The 21,681-nt window shown below is 45.0% G+C and overlaps 2 protein-coding genes across 2 annotated transcripts; one reads left to right on the top strand and one right to left on the bottom strand.

Moving 5' to 3' along the window:
- Nucleotides 1-15,968, top strand: b4galt1l (DP-Gal:betaGlcNAc beta 1,4- galactosyltransferase, polypeptide 1, like). Its single transcript, XM_026331330.2, has 6 exons — nt 1-817; nt 4,703-4,938; nt 11,104-11,291; nt 12,073-12,195; nt 13,412-13,516; nt 13,778-15,968. The coding sequence occupies exons 1-6, from the start codon at nt 499-501 to the stop codon at nt 13,905-13,907; spliced, it is 1,101 nt and encodes a 366-aa protein (XP_026187115.1). The 5' UTR covers nt 1-498; the 3' UTR covers nt 13,908-15,968.
- Nucleotides 15,969-17,818: 1,850 nt separating this feature from the next.
- exosc3 (exosome component 3) lies at nt 17,819-19,619 on the bottom strand. The gene is made up of 4 exons (XM_026331334.2): nt 19,370-19,619; nt 19,120-19,269; nt 18,734-18,885; nt 17,819-18,634 (listed from the first exon to the last, which is right to left on the bottom strand). The coding sequence occupies exons 1-4, from the start codon at nt 19,592-19,594 to the stop codon at nt 18,427-18,429; spliced, it is 735 nt and encodes a 244-aa protein (XP_026187119.1). The 5' UTR covers nt 19,595-19,619; the 3' UTR covers nt 17,819-18,426.
- Nucleotides 19,620-21,681: the final 2,062 nt, after the last annotated feature.

Here is a 21,681-nt window from a genome sequence, read left to right as displayed (position 1 = left end):
ATTATTTCGTCACCTTGACAGTTTGGACTCCTCAGCGGCGACCGAGTAGAAGTTTGTCGAGTTTTCTTCTTTCTCTTTAGAAACACCAGTTTTTGTTAGGAGTTTTGTAAAGTTGTATGTTGGGTTTTTCTCTAAGTGCCGCTGTGAGCTGCGGGGAGAGTCTGTGGTCCTTTCTCAGGCGGTTTTAAGGGACAGAGCTGGGGGGGACGCGGAGGTCCTGAGCGGCTAATTCTCTGTAGCGGTTAGCTAACTTTCCTAATTAGCTTAACTTCGCCAACTGTTACCAGACTGTGGCAGCGCCGACTCTTTTTTTGGTGTTTTACATTAAAACGTTAAAATGAACTTCACCGAAGATGGAGCTCGGAAGTAGCAGCTAACAGACGGGTATCCGGGAGCAGGGACGGCGACGCAGTGAAGTTTCAGAGGTCTTAGAAAGTCCCCGGTGGACTGGAACCAGCACTACTGTCGGTTTTTAATTAATCTCTCGAGTCAGCCAGGATGCCCGGAGACCCCGTCAACTTTACCGTCCTCCATCGGACCTGTAAGCTGGTGGTGCTGCTCTGCCTGCTGCACATCTCCGTCACTGTCGTCTTTTACGTCCGCTCTCTGGACATCCAGTTCGCCTTCGCCCAGAACCAGCAGTCCCACAACGTCATACAGAAAAACGGGGTCCGACACACCGGGTCCACCTCCGGATTCGAGGTGAAGGCGGCCGAGGTCAAGAAGGAGGTGTCCGCGGAGGAGCAGCCCGTGGAGCCGCAGCCCGTGGAGCCGGTGAAGAAGCTGGAGAAATGCCCTGAAACGTCGCCTCTGCTGGGTAAGACCACTATGCTCCTGCCTGGGGCTCATGGCTCTGGTTGAAGGACTAAAATGTGCTTTCTGCTCTGCCTTAGAGACTTTGAGACTGGAAGCGTTAAGATGTTATGAGGTCTGGTCCAAAACCGAGACTGGGTTTGGTTTAGTTCAGTCCTGACCTGAGTTTCAGTGCCAATAAATCCATGAACATGTTTCAGCAGCTCTCAAGCCTTAGGGGGTTAGAGAAACCACTTTACTGCTTCAAATAGACTCAGGAGGGTTTTCTCTTTGTCTTTGATCAATCATAAAGACAACACCAGTGTGAGTATTTGACACTGACATATTCAGCTGAAATTATTATTTTTATTCTTGATTAATGTTCTGATTATATTGTCAGTGTGTGAATTGTTAAATAAGGAGTGAAAAAAAACATCACGGCCTCCCAGAGCTCAGGAAGGTCTAAGCAGCACATCCTCACATACCAGGACCAGAGGATATTTGGAGTGTGTAATCAGTCATGATTAGGGATGGGTGTCATTAGGATTTTACTGACGCTGATACTCGTGTTGGTACCACTCTCCGTTGGTGAAATACTGGATTCTGACCCCTGTGGTGCTGTTGGTTCCGTCAGTGTCAGGGGCTTGAAGCTGCTTTTTTTTCCAGTCCTGGTTTTGCTGGTTTTGTTAAGTAAATGAGTAGTTAAAGCAGCTCTGCATCAGCCTGAGTTTTCACTGATGTGAAACCAGCAGTGGACCTGCCCACATTATTACTGCCAGCCAAAGAAACCACAAATGAATTCAGTTTTTAATTGCACTATTTGTTTCAGTTTTGGTTCATGTGGTGTATTTTGAATCCTGATCATTGTTAAGTCATTTCATTGTCTTGTAGCAGGAGTAGAGGCTGGTGGAACCAGGCCAGACCTGCTCTGCAGGTTCACACAGCTGGTAGAGACTAGGACCTGTGTCTGTCTGTTAGGACTGATATCCTGCTGAGGACACGCTGCAGCCATTTCACATGGTTCATTAATATTAATCAGGAAACTATAGAACCAACACACACCCACAAACAAACTGAGGCACAGCGAGTTCAGGTGTGCAGCAGACAGACCTACCTGTCCTAATAAAGTGTCTACTGAGTTTAACACAGTGAAGGTTTCTGAATGTCCCAGGAGAAGGAACAAGCCAAGCTGAAAGGTTTTAGTCCTGTTAGACATTAAAATTGCTGCATGCCGCTGTAAAACCTGCACATTCCATTTGATTTCCTCAGGCTGCAGTCTGAGCAAAGGGAAGGAACAACGCAGAGGTGAATTACAGACGTCTGTGGGCAGGAAGGCAGTCGAGCTTTTTTATTTCTTTGCACACAAAAAACTCAAATGGGCTTGGACTGTTAAATTATGGTAAAGGTAACGTAAAAGTCAGGACAGGCCTGTTAGGTCTGCACCACGTTAACATCCAACTCTCTTTTGTTTGTGCTTTTGTACAACAGAAGCAACATCTGTGCTTCAAATGTGTAACACTAGAATCTGAGAATAAGTGACTGAATTTTACCTACACAAAGAATCAGACTGGCCTCATTTTAAACAGCGACACACCTAAAGTGAACTGGTCCTGGTCAAACTGTATTTGATTCTTCAGAGGAATCTGAGACGGGCAGGCTGGTGGTGACCGTGGACAGGCTGTCGTCAGTAAAACAAGGCAGTGATACAAACCAGTTGGTGTTTGCTAACGTTTAAGTGCATGAAAAACCAGACCTTTAATGATTCTGTTGTTTGAAACGGTTTGAACACAAATACATGTCTGCACCAACAGCTGCTAACAAACGCCTGAAGTCCTGTAGGTCCTGTTTTTGTCTTCTGTGTGGTCATGATAGAAACGCTGCAGGCCATCTGATGATGATGATGATGATAAACTCACTGAACCTAGGGACAGAAACAAACGGCACACTGCTATTGGAGGACAAGACTTTGCTGATTGTTACTGCACAACTTTAAGGCCAGTTATTTCTGCTTGTTCTGTGCAGCAGCTGTGTGTTAGTGACCTGTGGATAAGTCCTGAGGTTGGAAACAAGCTCTGCTTCTGTTTTTTTAGTGTTTGGGGAAGTCGAACGTTCATCAGGCTGAAAAACATCGTGAACGTGATGATGATCAGAGAAACACAGCTGTCATTGATTTGTCTGCAGTAAACCTGCAACGAGCAGTCGGTTAATCAAACGAGTCCGAGCGGATCAGACTGTGGTTACAGACTTGAGGTCAGCAAGCTGCTCTCTGCTCAGTCCTCTGATTCAGACCTGAAGCACCCAGCCTTAGAAGGAGCTCCTCCTTCTTCTCCTTGCAAATTCCTAGGCTGTTTGTGTGACTGTTGAACCAGCCAGTAACAGCTCAGACTGTTGGCTGTGTGTGAGGGGTTAATGCTGCAGCCAGTAACAGCTGCTGACAGTGTTACGAGTCTTGTGGGAGCAGTCGGGGGGGGAAAAGCAGATGTTTCCCGCGGAGGCTGCAGCAGGTCCTCTCTGCAGCGTTTGTAACAATCACCCATTTCTTCACAACGTGTCTCTGTAGTTTACGGTCAGAGCCCCAGACCGATGATGATCCATGCTGTCCTGAGTTTTTGGTACATACATGAGGACACACAGTCTGAAGAGAATCCACATCAGTTTTAGGGTTTTTCCCACTTCCTCCTGCGAAAAAAAACACACAAGCTCAGTCCCTGTGGATCCGCAGCTGATCGACAGTCGATCGGTTCATAAAGATTCATTTACTGCTTCTCCCAACTTATGAGGTCAGTGCAGCTCAAACTAGTCAGAGTAGTTGTGTATTAAATCGGAGGTTGAGTCGGGAATTGCAGTGGACACTAGGGGCAGAGCTGTGCAGGTTTCATGTGGTTTCTGGAGCTCTTGTGAACAGGGTGTTACGCAGCTGTGCTTCCTGATCTCAGGTTTCAAGTTTCATTTCTAAAGTTCAGTAGTAAAAATGAATGGTTTTCAAACGTAAGTGGAGAATGGATATAAACTAACCTAAGAACCTGAGCCGAGCCCCTGAGGAAAACATGTTGAACGTTTTTTAATGAGGGAGGGGCTGGGGCAAGAAATGACAGTTTAATATGTGGAGGATTGTGAATCAGATCAGTCTGTGGACCCTGTCATTTCTGTCTGACAGTGGGGAAGCAACATATCAGATTTCACTCTGATGACCTTTGGACCCATCCAGTGTCTGTGAGGTCTGACTGCATAAGGGATGACCGACCGTCTGCACAGATTTAAGGTGTCTGTGTGGGTTTATAGAGCAGCTGTACTTTAGTTTTCCTCCCGTCAGTCCAGCAGGAGTTCACGCTGAGAGACAGAAGAAATATTTTCTAATTAAACTAATGAAAAGAGGGAGGTTGTTGAGCTCAGTTCCTAACGTTCCTCCAAAGTCTTTTGGAGAGGATGGAAAACTACCAGTTTGTCTGTGTGTTAATGAGCAGTTTGGACAGAAAGCACATATTTGTGTGATTACAGACTGAAAAGCTGCTGAAGTTTGGAAAATAATGTGCCTCATGAAAAGGATTCCTTCTGTTTGTGTTCACATCACAGTGGTACGTTTTATGTGTCGTCATGTGAGCGGCACATTATAGCAGATCATTACCATCCTGTGTCTGAATGACACATTTAATTAAACACTAATGTGGTTCAGGAAGTGGTTGGTAGAATGAACCCATCACTGTTCTTGTGTTAAACCCTGCCAGTCTTTGCTTCTGCCTTCTGAAAGACAGCAAGAACCCTCCACACTTAAATGAATCTGGTTTTGTAATTAATTAGACATCTACATTTTCTGAAATAAAACGGCCCACCTTGTTTTCACATGAGAACTGTGTTAAACTTTCCACAGATTAAGGTAGATTTGCTATGGTTTGATGTGCTTTGTCCTCAGTGGGCCCCCTGCGGGTGGAGTTCAACACGCCAGTAAACCTCAAGCAGGTAAAACAGGACAACCCCAACGTGCAGCTGGGCGGACGCTTCAAACCCAAAGACTGCGAGGCGCTGCAGAAAGTCGCCATCATCATTCCCTTCCGCAAACGGGACGAACACCTCAAGTACTGGCTGTACTACCTGCACCCCATCCTGCAGAGGCAGCAGCTGGATTATGGAGTCTACGTCATCAACCAGGTAAGTGCAAGGTCATAGTGATGTCATCAGACAGTCCCGTCTGTCCACAGTGAAGGTGGAGGTCTGAAAGTTCTGATGTCGTAATAAAACTGTAAGAGACTGGTGACGCATAATGAAATATTTATCAGTAGGGCTCATATCAGCAGGATTAGTGATGATGTCATTTCACCTTTTCAAACTAAAAGCCTGTTTCCTGTCAGTGAGATATGGTGGTAGTGATGAATGACAGTGGAGGTCTGCATGGCTGCCCCTTCAAATCAGTTGAAGACTGACAAATGTGATGATAGTGAAATGATAAATATATTGGCTGAGGGTGTAGGATCGAAACGGTCCTGGTAACATCCTGGAAAAGGTTTTAAGAACCGATATGTAGTGGGTGAAGTGTGTGTGAGCTGCTGACAGCTTTGTCTTATCAGACCACAACACAAACATAGTAAAAAATGTGTCACACTGGAAACCAGTTCAGTCTGTGTGCTTCTGTTTGATCACGTGTTGCAGTGCCAAGAGAAATTAACTGGTTTGATTTGTCATGAAGCGTGATCTGATAATCAAAAAGTGACAACAAACATAGTGTGTTTATGCAGGAAATGTAAACAATACTAATTTGTGTCATGTCTTTATTGAACACACCCACTGAACATTCAGAGTGATGGAGGCAAAAGCTAATCAGTGTCAGTAGTTTACATACATGGATGCAGTTAATAAGATTAGTTTGGGGGTGTGGCTTAGAGCTGCTTCTATTGATAAAACATTTTTATAAGAATCTGCTGATGTGAACCATGCCTCGCAAAAAGATACACAACCAGGAGTAGTTGATCTGCACGAGGCTGGAAAAGGATGCCGAGTCATCTCGAAGTGTTTAGGCATCATCAGTTGACAGTTAAACTATCTATAATCATCCCGACTGTAGTCCAGTCCTTTTACCCGGACAATGGACTGAGACGGTGTACTAAACAAGTACGCCAAAACAAGTATGAAGTAGTGAAGTCCAGACAGGTACAGGTCATGACAACATGGCAAACTCTGGCCCAACAAACAGCGGATGGGGGAGCGAGGCCAGGGAAGGTACAGTGTGCGTCCAGTGAAGGCCACAGCTCCTTCAGGCCCAATTGTCTGGGCTTTCCTCGCCACCTGCTGCACAGTGTAGGGGGGCTTGGAGCAGAAGCTTCTGCTGGGCTTCCTGACTTTGGTCTGGAGGCTGAACAAGATTCACAAAAAAAAAAAAAAAATGAGTGGCTTAAAAAGAATTTCCATTCACTGATTAACTTTAACAGCAACAGATGAATTTTGTGTGACTCCTTTAGAGTAAAGTTGAATAGTGTTAATGGCACAAACAGCCAGGCCTCCTGATAATTAAACTAGGAGCTAAACATGAAAACCATGATACCAGAAAGACCCAACCAACTGTAAGATGACAGGTTTCAAACAGGGAAACGAGATTCTGTGTGTGACGCCCAGCCTGGGGGTGGTGATGTGAACAAATAGTTGTTCTGACTACATCTGAGCTCAGAGATCTGGAAACCTGAGAGTGTTTTCCTGAATCACTCTGCTAACACGAAGTCCTGTCCCACCTTGCTTGGTATCTCTGAGATCTGCAACAGGTCAGATTACAACTGTCAGCAAGAACACACCTGTTCACTGAATCTGTTACATAGAAAGAGAATTAATCAGCTGGGCAGAGGGTTTGTAAAGGAGACTCTGTTCCACCTTCCCCCCATCTGAGGACTCGGTTTTCTGTGACAGATCTGTTCTAAGACGACACTGTTGTCTACCATGTCCAACAGAAAAGAAACTGCAGACAATCAGATGTACGGGTGTGTGACAGTTTGAAATTCAGCCCTTGTCGACGAGGATTCACCTGCAACAGAGTCAGACTAAAGTAGAGGAAGTAATAGAAGAATGCGAGACTGTTCAATGACATTTACTGCCTGTTTTATTAGTCTGGGTTGAGCTGCATCGTGTGTTTGCTTTTAGGGTGTTTGTCAAACTCTGACGTGGGAGGAAATAACATGAAGAAATCAACGTTAGATCAAACAAATACATCAGGTACAACAGGAAAGAAAAGGAATAAAAATTTTGGACATCTGTTTCATTTTCACCATGTTTGAGAGTGGCCTGTCTGCTGTTGTTTGTTACCCTGCACTGAATGAGTTTCCCTCTGAGGATTAATTAGCTTATCTAATCAACTCCAGGTCAGCTTCTTTTCTATAGATACGCTTTGTTTTTTATAAACACCCCAGCCCCCTTTGCTTCATCTTATCTGTTTAACAGGGCCTCATTTGTTGTTGTAGCACATGTAGATAAGTTAATTATCATCTGCAGTCCCTGGGTCAGATTAAAGGGAATGACCTGTGATTTTTCTCTGGTGTTTTCCAATGAATGTGGTTTCGGCACACTCACAGGGGTTTGTATCTGTACAGAGTTGACTCAGATTGTTCCATTGTTTATCTGTACTGCTTTAACAAGGTCGCTGAGCAGCAGGTCATAAATCACCACACGCAATAGTGGAAGTTTTGTTTAATTGTTTCTGTGATTAAAGATGATTAAGTGCCGGCTGTCTTTTGTCTGTAGGTGTTCTGTAAACTGTGTGTGTGTGTGTGTGTGTGTGCGTGTGTGCATGCATGTGTTGCTCAGGAACACTGATATACACAGAGGGTGAAGGAACAGGTTGTGCAGACAGCACAGTGATAATTAGATGCTGCAGCTGTACTGATTCTGTGTCTGTGTGAGGGTCATTTGTGCGAGTGAGTTAGACACAGAGCTCAGCAGCGTTTTATTGACTCTGACACCAGTTTTTAAATCTTTGTTAGTTGGATGGGAATGAAGACGTATGTTAGTTAATGAACTCGTCCTGTTTTCTGTCCCTCAGACGCTGAGCTGAGCTGAAGGGTTTTCTCATGTCCCGTTCGTTCAGTCAGTGTCAGCTCAGTCAGCTCTGGTCCTTCCCAGCTGAGCAACATCTGCTCATGGGACTCGTTGCTGACCCGCCCTGTATCAGTGTATTTTACACTTGGGAAGGTTTAAATGAAGGTGGCTGACCATAGTGAGTCTCCCTAATAGATGTCTGTAGTGTGGTAGTGATTCTGCAGAGCTTCAAGACTCTGGCTGTTCACAGAAGGAGCCAGATCCAAACTGGACTTCAGGAAATGGGCACCTGTTTCTAACTGCATGGAGCCATGAGATTTCTAACACAGCAGAGCTCTGCTATACACATCATAGTGTTGAGGATTTAACACCACTCTGGATTTTTGTCTGTTCCAACTAACCAGCAGTAGGTGGGGCAGGGATAGTTGGACAACTAGCAGGGCAGTCAGTCCTCAAAGACCAGGGTTGGTCACCCCATCAGTTAAGTAGAGCTGCTGACGACTCTGTCAGATTTACAGATTTGGATGAGAACATGCAGGTCACTGGGGAGTCTTTATGAGCTGTTGATGCAGTTATCAGAAATGAATGTTCACATTTACACATGATGCTTACAAGATAAAGGTTTGTGCAGTACTTACGGATCAGATCTGTGATACTGTGACCAAACAGAGGCAGAACGTTTAGTGTGACTTTAAAATAGGAGCTTGTGATTTGGACAGTTCCACCACAGTGTGAACACTGGACACATCCAGTGTAGGAACATGGATAACACAAAGATAGCATGGTGTCCCAGGGCATGCTGGGAGGTTTGCCAACACACCTGCCTCATGTACCTGCAGTGACATGATCAGCACGCAGCCCATTATGTCAACTTTATTTAAACAAACACTGTTTTCTGAAGCCTGATTCTCAGCTTGTTAGTCTAGACTAGTTAAACCCAGCATTAAAAGATCAGGACTTTGGTTCTATTGTTCAGAGACTCTTTAAGGTAAAACCTCCAGGAGCATCTTCAGCTCAACTCATTTTCTATTTCTTCATCTGATTCTTCCTTGTCTGCCTCCTCCTCACAGCTCTCGGTTTGTTACTCACAGTTGTTCTTCTCTCTCCTGTCTTGTGTCCTCGCCCTCCTTCTCCTGCTCCTCTTCCTTCTTTTGGTTTCTCTGCTTCTCACACCGCCTCCCCCTCCCTCTGCATGTCAGGCATTTCTGACCAATGGCTGTGGTCACTGGAGACGCCAAGACCCGCCCCCTGCTTGTTCTCGGCCAATTGCAGCTGGTGTTGGCTGACAGGGTCGCACTGGTAATATGGGTTTTTCTTCTCTTTCTCCTACTTGCTTCTGCTGTTTTCTGTGTTTCTACCTACAGCTCACATTTGACTGGTTGTAATTAAAGCAAGTTTTTATTTTCTAGAGACAGAAATGTGTGTTTGGTTTTTTTTTTTTTTTTTTTTTAATGAAACTGTTTATAAACCCTTAACCCATGTGTGTTTTTTCATGTCCACAGCCACAGGTAGACACAAATGCATGAAGAAACACCTTTAATCACCTGTTTGAATACAAAAACCTGCTTTGCGTGAAAAGAATAGTTGTTGTTTGTCAGTCATAAGACTGTGCTGGTCATGATTTACTCTTCTGCATGTTAGCTCTGAGACATCCGTAACTGAGCTGTGGCTCTGCTGATTGGACATCGAAAGGAGAAAACATTTATAGACATGAAGTTAAAATGAGTCTGTCAGTGACATATGTAATATGTGTGTTTCATCCAGTATTTTACATATGGATCAGTTTGTAGGTTGAAGGTTTATTTATCCTGAGCCGAGAGTTTATTTGGGATTATCTTACTCAAGGTAGACTCCTGTCCCAGACATGTTGTTTGCACCACAGGCCTCCAGCTCCTACTCTGTCACTGTTACAACCTGTCTGAGTCACAAAATATGCCACATATCAGTCCAGGCATCTTCACGGCTCCAGGTCTGTTTGACACAGACTGTGGATGAACTTATGGACCAGGTTGAGTTCACTGTCCTCTGTTTGTTTAATCTTCCTACTAAGTTAGTTTATGGTCTGCAGATATCTGAAAAAATCTGTCCTGACCTGAGAAATGTGACCGGTGTTTAAAAGCCTCATTACCACCTGCACATATTCCACACTGCTGTTTAATTTGATCCAAACCACCTGCTGACTCACAGATTAGACCCAAAGTGTTTGCTTCATGTCAGTATGTGACACCCACATATGGAAAGTATCTGTTTGCTGAGGTCTGTGGTACGAGGAGTGTGGGTGGGGGAAATGGTGTCTGAGTTGATTTACACAGCAGCTTTTACTGCAGCTCTGATAATCTGTCTGTCTCCTAAAGTCCAGAACCCATTTTCACATGAAATTTATCTTCATCTAAAGATTCATCTCTCAGTGGCTGCCCCTGTCAGCCCCACAGTTGGTAAACAACACCACACACCTGAGGACTCGCTGCAGCTGTTGCCTAACAACCTGAGGTGTGTTTACCTCTGCGTGGACTCAAATACCTGAGGAGGATTATTGTCAGTCAGGCGGCAGGAAGAAATTGTCCCGGCATTTCCTCAGAGACTCAGTCTGAAAACAGGAAGGGCCTTAAATCGTACGGTGACGGAGCGAGTGTGCACCTGATCAGGTGGGACTGTGGACTCTTTCTGTCGTCATGAGACAAAGATGTTCAGATCTGACTCTAAGCTGTGAGGCGTTCAGGGACTCTGCAAACTCTACTCTAAAACCAAATTTATGAACAGTTGTTTGCTCACCAGCGGCACTTCAGGTGTGTTGCCACGGTAACGCTGCTGTAAAATAAATATATGATAAAATAATACATGCTGAATTATTCCACTGTAATCACTGGCATTTACTTTTGGTGTCGACTTTAACTTCATTGAGCTTTAACACTGATTTGCCGACTGGTGAGTGGACCTGGAGCCGGAGGAAGCTGCTGTGTGTTTGTCCAGTTTTACTGAAGCTACACATTTTGTTCCCACCAAAATGTTCTGGTGTGGCGGACTCCCATGAGTCAGGGCTGCAGTCTGCTGTTTAAATATGAAGAGGTCAGAATTCAGGATTACTATTTCTCGTATAGAAAATGTGTTTCACTGTTCTTAGCTGTTTTCCCCCATCACACCAATGAAAAAGTGATAGGGTTAGGGTCTGTGACAGGCAGTACTGAAGGATGTGTTCTTCAGTCATATGTGTCAAAACACATGACCTACACTATTTGTGTGTTATGTGCTGACAATAGACTATACAGGCATTTTGACCCTCTGTGTGTGTGTCTGCATCAGGACGGGGACGAGATCTTTAACCGGGCTAAGCTGCTGAATGTGGGCTACATGGAGGCTCTGAAGGAGTACGACTACGGGTGTTTCGTCTTCAGCGACGTCGACCTGATCCCCATGGACGACCGCAACACCTACAAGTGTTTCAGCCAGCCTCGTCACCTGTCTGTGTCCATGGACAAGTTCGGCTTCAGGTGAGGTGACACCTGTCCTGCTGGTCACGGATGGTAATGTAATGACCACAGTACTGACAGAACATCAACCCCACTTGCATCAAAGCAAGATGATACTAACCAAAAATGGGAAAAATGAAGTGTGCTGAGGTTGATCATGCAGCTGCTCCTCTGTTGGTGAGGGTGAGGGTGAGACTTCCGTTCTGGATGGATCCACTGGTGCTTCAGGTTTACTTCCTGTCATGTGTTCAGGAAGTGCTTATAATGATACCAGGCTCTGCACTTCCTGTTTCCTGTACACACACACACACACACGCGCGTTTTCCTCTGAGGGTCGAGTGACAGTTCACTTGTTGCCATAGATCACAGTAACACTGAGTCATAGCAGCGACATTATCAGTCCTGCAGCTTTTCCATCACACCATGTTAACAAACATTCCCTCTCCAGCCGCACGGCAGGAATCGTCTGTGTTTTCCAGCTCGTCTCTTGAAAGACTTCCTGGACTTCCTTCCTATTCCAGAAACTGAGCTGGTTTTCAGAAAAAAAATGTGTGCAGTAACGGACCTGGACAAAGTGTAGTGATAACTGTATTTGTGTTGTGAACTGGGACAATCTCCCAGTTCAGCAGTTCACTAAAACAATTGTTCAAAGAAGAGGTTGATGTCCATCAGCATCAAGTCTTAAATTTACCACAGGAAACAAACACACACACACACAGTTGAATCTGAAGTGTCTCCCTCTGAGTCTGATAAACGTGAGGCTGTTGCTACATGTAATGAAAATGTGTCTCTTGTCCTGTAGGTTACCTTATAATCAGTATTTTGGAGGCGTCTCCTCGATGAGTAAAGAACAGTACCTGAAGATCAATGGCTTCCCCAACAACTACTGGGGCTGGGGGGGAGAGGACGACGACATCTTCAATAGGTACAAACCTCACACTGACATCGTGATGCACCAGCAACTCAGATTCTTCTTCTCTCTCCACCTGAACCTTTAGAGCCTCCTGCTCTCCGACATCACACAGGCCTGCTTCACAGATGCTCAGTGCAGACGCCGGTGGTGCATCCTCGCTAAAACCGTTTGTGTCCTCTCCTATTTTATTTTGCTGATGTGATACTACTGTGGGGACAGTGTTGTTTTGTTGTGATCTGTATATAGCACTGAAACTGTTTACACTAACGTTACATTTGGCAGCTTTTGCACTTAGGAATGATTGGGGTGATTTGTTTACTTTGTCTCCCATTAGCCTGACAGGTTACATTTCTGGTCTAAAAATACAAAATACAAAAAAACCCAACATGGTATCAAGAGATTTGTTTACTGTGACAGAAACCAGAGAAAAACTGATGGCTGGGACTTTGGGAGTCTGTTTTTGAAGAACAGTTTAATCAAATATGAGAATAGCTGCATCAGGTTTTTGGGATTGTTTTATAAGCAGTCAGCAGGAAATCAGTTTTATTTGGTTTGATGCTGAGTCACCCTGAGGCTTTAAAGCTGTTTCTGCTCTGCATCTTAATAACAACAGGAAACACATGGTACTAACCCGACCCGCCTGCCGACCTGGTTTGCATGTCATCCTCCTGTCTGCCATTGAACCATGTTTTCTGTGATAAATGAAGTGACCTTGGCTCACAAAATAGCAGTGCATGCTGGGAAATGCTGTCCAGTCCTGATAAAGGGGATGAGAAAGTTGAGCGAGGTCCGAGTTTTGTTTCCGATAGAGAGCTCTGTTCTGCCTCCTCCTCATTGCTGCTGCTCGGCTTCAGTGCACAGTTGCAGCCGTTGGTCGGTCACTCAGATGTTTGATAATGAAGTAGTAAATGAAATGTTTCTGAGACAGAAACAGACGTTTGATCTGTGGAGGGAAGAAAGTCTGTCAAAACACACTACAAACATTTTGCTGTCTGCGTGTGTCTGTTAGTGTAAGTGCAACAATGTGGTTTTACTCTCAGCAGAAACACATGATGGTCTGTGACATTCAGCAGAAACATGAGGAAATCAGTTTCACTTCTTGTTTAATACAATGAGTAACTCATTCAGTGCGTTTCCTGATCAGTCACACATTAAACCACATGCTGCTCATTTTGTTTTTTTGTGATTCTGCATTTTCTGCAGTAAAAACTGATGCTGCTGTTTGCAGGTTGTCGTCTAAAGGCATGTCCATATCCAGACCGAATGGTGAGGTGGGAAAATGTCGGATGATCCGACACGAGAGAGACCAACAGAACGAGCCAAACCCCCAGAGGTAATAACAATGATTACAATAATAATCGTAGTAAGTTTTATTTCAAAGCTGTACAATATCAAACCATACAGGATTTTGATGGTTGCTGAGGAAAACTGCTAGATAGTGATTAGAAACGTGCCTCATGGCTGACAGAATGTGTCTCACCTGAACACAGAACCGACGGTGAAACACAAACACTTTGTCCTCGCATTAGTGCAGTGATGACTGAAGGCTGTGTAAACACTGTCATTGTCAAAAACCCGTCTGTTCTTCTTCTAGGTTTGACCGGATTGCTCACACCAGAGAGACCATGAACAAAGACGGGATCAACTCTCTGTCCTATAAAGTGGTGAAAATGGAAAAGTTTGACCTGTTCACGAAGATCACAGTGGACGTGGGGAAACCGTGACGAGGAGCCGTGGAGTCGGCCGACCGGAGACTGATGCCGTAGAGCCGAGTGCTGCCTCTGACACTTGAATCTTCTGGTCTGGAAGATCAGACCTGCTGGACTCGAACTTCAGCTGTTTCTGCTGTTTCTTTGATTCTTCTTGTTTTTGCACAAACACACAGACTGAAGGTTTGTGTTGCTGTTTCCTCTGCGGGGACTCACCTCTGATTGGATGCTGAGTCCAATACCTGACTGCTAGAACACAACACATCCTGAACGAGCCTTTTATTTTGGAAATCTGTCAGACAATCAGAGTAGGACCCGTAGGGGCTTCTAGGTCACATGGTCTAGGTTTTACTGGTGGGGGATTATGAGTAATAAGGTGGGTTTAGGTCTGGTCTGATCTGGATCTTGGTTCTGTGGATCCAGTTTTTAATAAGTTCTGGTTCTGATTCTAACCAAAAAGTCCACACAGTGATGTTAATTTAGAGATCACTCAGTGGTGTTTTTCAGAGCTTTCAGCTGCCTCTCATGGCCTTCTTCAGAGATCTCCTTCATATCTCCATGACAACCGAGTAAACTCGGCTCAGTGATGAAGACTATGAGAGGAGGCTAAAAGCCCTGGGAACTAGTAAGTGGACCTTGAGTTGGAAGTCTTTATTCTGTTTAATGTTTCTGTTCTTGGCATTTAAATTTAATTTATTAAAGAATGAAAACCAAAATGTTTGAGGATCAAAGTTTACCAAATCATATTCACCTCATCATCCTTATATTAGCCTCTTCTGGAGCTTTTGACCATATCTCATGGTTTTCTTCAGTGGATGGAACTAAACATTCCTCCATAAGTTTTTATCCTGTTTTGTTTCAGTGGTAACAAAATCTCATGTCCTGGTGAAAACTGAGGGTTGGGATCAAAAACTAGTCAGTGGACTTTGAGTTGAGATTATTCTGGTTCTTATTGAATCCCGATACTGGTCTGAATTATTTAAACAACAATGCAAACTAAATCTAGCAAGTGGACTTTGAGTCTTGAGTCTTCGTGGACTTTTGTAGATCAGATCTCATCCTCACTTTACAAATGTCTCCAGTTTAGAGACGGGTTTGGTTTGAGAGGTGGTGCCATGAAGACCAGTGGAAACACAGGAGACCAGTTTAATCTGGGTCAATACTGGGTTGGAGCAGATTAGCGAGGTTTGGACTGGGTTAAACTGGTTTAAACCGGGTTAACTGGCCATTACCTGAGTCACTGGAAAAGTGGAGCTATGAGAAACGAACGATGGTTGTTTGTGGTAAATTAGCAGTGGTGTTGCAGTGAAGCTGGTATCAATTGACCCGATCAATAAACCTCCGGCAGGTCCAGAACCAGGTCTGTGGAACCAGTTTCACTTCAGAACCAGGTCTACACACCCAGCCTGATGTGTGTGATTTTTCTTCTCAGGTGACAAAGTGGACTCTGAGAATTATTGATAAACAGGTTGTGACCAATGATCAATATTTCTCTGCTCAATAACCCAAAGTTCAGATTATTTTTACAATGAATCCAGATCAGGTTTTAACTAAAATATGATCAAAACACTTGGAGCTGCACCTGATTGTTTTCATTATTGATCATGTTTTCAGTTGATGTATTAACTGAATATCAACATGTGTATCAATATCTTAATTGATTCTTTTTTTTAGCCATTGCAGCTCCAAGTCAGTTTTGACTCAGTGTATCTAAGTGTCCTTATGAGAACTTTGTACCAAAGACTTTATGTAAGCTGTGTGTGATCACCTGATCCCTAATCGATTGATTGATTATTGATCCAATGTTTCCCAGCGTGTGTGTGTGTCATTACAATTCTGGGTTTTTGTTTTTTTTTCTGTTGTGAGTATTTTGAGGTAAGTTTGTTTATTTGTTGACAGGTTTGTTTGTTTCTCTGCAGACCAAAAAATGTGTATCGTTTTGTTTCAGTGAGTGAATCACCTGTAAATGTGCCTTAAAATCAATGCAGTGTAACTGGTTAAACTGGTTAAAATGGTGGAGGGAACCAGTGTGTGTAAATGTACAAGGATGAAAAATAGAAGTGAACAGATGAAGAACTGAAGCGTCTCTGTTTTCATTTACACGACAAAGTCTCCAAATGGTTTTTATCCACAGGTGCAGGTGGAGTCGGCGTTTCTTTAGTCTCTTAACTGGTTTTTATGGCCACAGGTGCAGGTGGAGACAAAGACTGAAAGAGGAGCAGAGAGGGAGGGAGACGAGACTAAGGAGCTCAGGCAGTCTAGGCCTATAGTAGTATAACTAAGGGATAGTTCAGGGTCACCTGAGCCAGCCCTAACTATAAGCTTTGTCAAAAAGGAAGGTTTTAAGTCTAGCCTTAAGTACAGAGGGTGTCTGCCTCCTGAACCCAGACCAGGAGCTGGTTCCACAGGAGAGGAGCTTGATAGCTAAAGGCTCTGCCTCCCATTCTACTTTTGTAAACTCTGGGAACCACAAGTAGACCTGCACCCTGAGACCAAAGTGCCCTGTTGGGATAATATGGTTCTATGAGGTCTTTAAGGTATGAAGGAGCTGGATCATGAAGGAATTTGTATGTGAGGAGAAGGATTTTACAGGAAGCCAATGAAGAGAAGCTAATATCGGAGAAATATGGTCTGATGTGAAGTTTTCACAGCCCTGAGCTGTTCCTGCAGGTCAGACGTCAGGGGTTATTCAGGAACAGCAGAGAGATGCCTTCAGCAGCAGGAAGTTGTGGTTGAAACCAGGATTTGAAATTTGAATGTTGTTTTTTTTCTGCTTTGGTGCAGACAAGCTGAGCATTGTTGTGAATTGACTCTAAATCTTTCTCTCCAGCTGCTCGCTGTTTATTTTTTCTGCAGAACCTGAAAAACCAGTTCCAGTTTTTGCTCTTTTCTCTGCAGGATCTGAGGTCAGGGTCAGAGCCCATCTGTGGGATTGGCGGCAGTCTGAGCCTCTGGCAGCAGGAACTCTCCAGTCCTGACATAGTGAAGGTCAGTGAAGGTCATACACAGACTGAGGCAACAGTGCCACCTGCTGGACGAGGACTCAAGTCGAAGGTATCAGTCTGCATCATGTGATCCTGGTTCCTACAGAATCCGGGATGACGTGTCTCATTGGACTCAGGTTGTAGTTCCGGTGCCATTTGTCCACATTGTCCAAAGTGAACCAGGAGTCAGAATTGCCAGAGTCGGTCTCTGATTGGGATCTAATTTCACACCGAATCCATCTCATTAACAGTGTTAGAAAGTAGTTAGGGTTTGGGTTAGTACTGTCTCTGAGCAAAAAACAAACAAAAAAAACAGCAGTGCTTCCGCCCCACAAATGTGGACTCTGCAGCCCTCCCACACAATGGACAGAACCAGGACCCAAGTTTCACCCGTGGGTTTTTCTCTGGATGGTCTTAAGGTAAATTCTTAAAAAAGCGACACCACTAAATTTCAGGTTACAGGCTTTGTTGTAATGGAGTAACTGAGAATGTAACAGGTTTGATATTACCAAAATACTATTAGTACTGTTATATTACTGCATTATGGCAAAAAGTGAAGTATTACTGTAATGACGTTGCCTTTGTAATGTGTTACTCAAGTTTTATTCATGTTTTTAGTTTTGCTTGATTTTAAGCTGATTGTTATTTATTGTGAGACTGAGCTGTAAAACCAAACTGATGCCTTTAACTGTTATTGATCAGCTTCAAGTCTCAGCTCCTCCTGATTTATGACATGAAGTTAAAAATCATGAACCTTTCTGCTGATTGTCAGACAAAAAAACTGTTCCACTGCTTTAAACACAAACCTGAGAGAACAGTGTCCGAGTTGGAATAAACAGGAAACTCTAGGGACAAGTCTGAGTCGGTGTTTTATTCCAAACAACATTCGTCATTTTCATTGTCAATAATCTTTAAATCAAAGGAGAAAAGTGTTTTTACAGGTTTTTATTTTTTAACCAAACAGGATAAAAAAGGTCACAAAGTCCTGAACCACAAACCAGAACCTGTACTCAGAGCAGCCAGAGGACACTTGTCAAACGTCTTATTTCTGCTGCTTGACAAGGGCCAACGAGTTCCATCAACACATGGTCAGTTTATTAGGAACCCGTCTGTGGCGTGGAGCCTGTCAAACAGCTGCAGCCGAACGTGTTCTTACAGAAACTGTGGGAATGCCAGATGTGTTAGGGGTTCCTAATAAAGTGACCACAGGGGGTATGGAGAATATTTGGAGTTTGAGGAGTCCACTCTAACAGCTGTCCCTGTTTCCAGACTTTTACATGAAACTCAGCAGCTTCAGAAGTTTTCCTTTAATGTCAGACCTTCCACCCGTTTCACCTGCAGCCACCTGTGATCTCACCTGAGCACGCAACCTGGTGAAGGTCAGCAGAGATGAGAACCACGAACACGAATCCAACAGTCAGTAAAACATTATGACAAACCTTTAGTCCAAGCAGGAGTAGGTCTGATGAGGTCTACAGTGTTCCCCCCATTGCTTGTGCCTTATGAGGTTTACAACCCCCTTTTGGAATGTCTCTGTGGTCTGATGAGGTCTACAGTGCCCCCTGTTTGACCCTCCTGAACAGCTCCTGTCTCTGAGGGGCTGTCATGGTGTCACAGCTCTGCAGCAGGTTTGCGATGATCAGGGTCTGCTGGATGCTAGAGGACCGGACCCACAGGCGACCGTTCATCCCCACCACCAGCTCACAGGGGAACAGCTTCTCCAGGTCAGACCGGACCTCACTGTGGGGGGCTAGGAGTCTGGGGGGGGCGGGATAAATATGAAGTATACTTATAAATATATGTCTATAATGTGTGTTGTTACTTCAGTCCACGACAAACATGAACCAGGTGAGTTACCTTCTGACAAGGCCGAGAGAGACCCTGAAGAGCAGACCTCCTCCACCCAGAACCCCCATCCCATTGGCTCGTCCTGAGCTGTCGATACACACCAGCTCCGGCTCCATGTCCTTATTGGCTATGAGGAACTGAGCGAAAACCAGGTCCCCCACCTGTACAGGTAACACACACACACAGGGAGGGGTTACACTGGGGTTCCTAATAAACCGATTGGATCCGACACAGGGGTCCATAATAAACCAATTGGGTCCAACACAGGGGTTCCTGATAAACTTTATAAACTTGAACATTTCAGGTCATTCAACAAATCCCTAAGAAAACAGAAAAAACCCTCCAGTCTTCACCTGGTCCCCCTGATCACACCTGGACCCACCTCGTGTCCTCACCTGCACATTGGGTCGGTTCCTCTTGGTGGCCCCCTCAAACGCCAGGTAGGACAGTGACGCCTGCTCACTTCCTCCAAAGTCCACCTTGAACACGTCCCCGGACTTGACGGTTACGATCCCGATGACGCTCTCACCTTTGGTGGGAACGTACTGAGAACAGAGAAAGGGGGGCAGAGAGATCTGGTTCTCAGGGCGGCACTTTGTTATTAAATCATGGTATTTATTTATCAGAGCCAACGTGAAGTCTCACCCTCCTCTGCTGGGAATCGACCCAGAACATGTTGGGCTGTTTGTGCCTCAGGACGCCGCTTTTACACACCAGTACCCGGTCCCCGCTCCGCCTCAGGCCCGGACCACACACCACCTTCTCCGCTTTAACGTGGCCCGTTAGGGAGATGGTGTTCTCGGCCTCAAACAAGAACTCGTCTCCCGGTAACAGAACCTGCCCGACTTTCTCCTTGAGACTGGAAAACATCGCGGCTTTCACACGTGTTGTTGACGATTAGCGGAGGGAAATAAATGTGACACACAGGAAGCGGAACCCTCAGCCTGCTGGTATTTGTTTCCGCTGTGATGAGGCCGCGTGTGCAGCAGGTGGCGCTCTGACCTCCAATACCTGGTTTTATTACTCTGTAGGAAGGGTTCTGGTTTTAGAGAGTCGGAAGAAAGTCTTAATTTGTGGCTGCTCAAATCATCTTCATCATCATCATCATCATCATCATGTACTGAAGCGCACATTTAAAGTACTTGTTCCCTTTGAGTAACTTCTTAAATGCAGTACTTTTACTGGCTGCAGTTACTTTGCAATGATCTTACTGAACTTAATTGGTGACTGGACCTGATCAGATTGATTAATTAGTTTAACAGAGGAAATTGATTAGTACCAATCCTGATGAATTGACTAACTGCATCCATCGATCCATTATCTAGACCCACTTAGTCCTCTTTAAGGATCACAGGGATCTGCTAGAGTCTATCCCAGCTCTCTCTGGTTGATGTGGGACTGTGGGAGGAAACCAGAGGACCTGGAGAAAACCCACACAAGCACAGGGAGAACATGCAGACTCCACACAGAAAGGTCTCTGATGGGTTTCAAACCAGGAACCTTCTTGATGTGAAGCAACAGTGCTAACCACTAAACCACTGTGCTGCCCTGGAGGAGTAACTTTTCATGAAAAATATCTTCACGCCTTCATCTTCTTAAACGTGATGATTTGACTCATTCGAATGTACTGGTCTGACATCGGAGCTGTTGGCTCCTGGAAGATGCTGTTGGCTCCTGGAAGAAGCTGTCAGGCGTCGCAGCAGCTGTCCTGTGTTACCTGCTGCTGTCACTCATGTGAACAGAAGGCGCAGCCCAACGTGTTCTGCATTAACTGGAGGCACAAAGTGCTGCAGGAGAGCAAAGTGAAACCAGCTTCGGCCTCCCCGTAGATGCTGCAGACTGACAGGAATCAGAGTCTGTGGTACTAACAAAATAAAACTGAGGTGATTCAATAAAAAGTCATAGAAGTAAATGAAGATGAAGACATGAAGCTCAGATTTCTGCTGCAAAGTGGAAACGTTCAGTCAAAGAAATAACATCAGTGAAGAATTATTTTCATTCACTGTGAATGTTTTGTTTGTGTCTCGTCACTTTTCTTTTTTTCTCCTGATGTCTCCTCACAGCAGCAGGTTGTGGGTCTGAACCCAGGTGGACCCGGGGCCTTTCTGTGTGGAGTCTGCATGTTGTCCCTGTGTCTGTGTGGGTTTTCTCCTCCCACAGTCCAAACACATGCAGGTCAGGATTAGGGTCTGAACCCAGGTGGACCCGGGGCCTTTCTGTGTGGAGTCTGCATGTTGTCCCTGTGTCTGTGTGGGTTTTCTCCTCCCACAGTCCAAACACATGCAAGTCAGGATTAGGGTCTGAACCCAGGTGGACCCGGGGCCTTTCTGTGTGGAGTCTGCATGTTGTCCCTGTGTCTGTGTGGGTTTTCTCCTCCCACAGTCCAAACACATGCAGGTCAGGATTAGGGTCTGAACCCAGGTGGACCCGGGGCCTTTCTGTGTGGAGTCTGCATGTTGTCCCTGTGTCTGTGTGGGTTTTCTCCTCCCACAGTCCAAACACATGCAGGTCAGGATTAGGGTCTGAACCCAGGTGGACCCGGGGCCTTTCTGTGTGGAGTCTGCATGTTGTCCCTGTGTCTGTGTGGGTTTTCTCCTCCCACAGTCCAAACACATGCAGGTTAGGTTGGTTGGTATCAGCCCTGTGACGTCCACACAGGTTCATCTTTGAAACTCAGATTAATGTCGAGAAGGAAAAGTAGAAAGTGGCAGAAAATGAAAATCCATCCATCATCTAGACCCCCTTATCCCTAACCAGGGTCCCAGGGATCTGCTGGAGCCTATCCCAGCTCTCTTTGGGTGAAAGGCAGGGGTCCACCCTGGACAGGTCCCCAGTCCATCACAGGGCCACATAGAGACAAACAACCTCACACACTCACACTCACTCCTATGGGCAATTTAGAGTCACCAATCAACCTGACATACATGTTTTTGGACTGTGGGAGGAAACCAGAGTAC

Source organism: Mastacembelus armatus, chromosome 10 (assembly GCF_900324485.2).
Source record: "Mastacembelus armatus chromosome 10, fMasArm1.2, whole genome shotgun sequence".
Classification (NCBI taxonomy): domain Eukaryota; kingdom Metazoa; phylum Chordata; class Actinopteri; order Synbranchiformes; family Mastacembelidae; genus Mastacembelus; species Mastacembelus armatus.
This window is presented reverse-complemented; position numbering and strand designations above follow the sequence as displayed.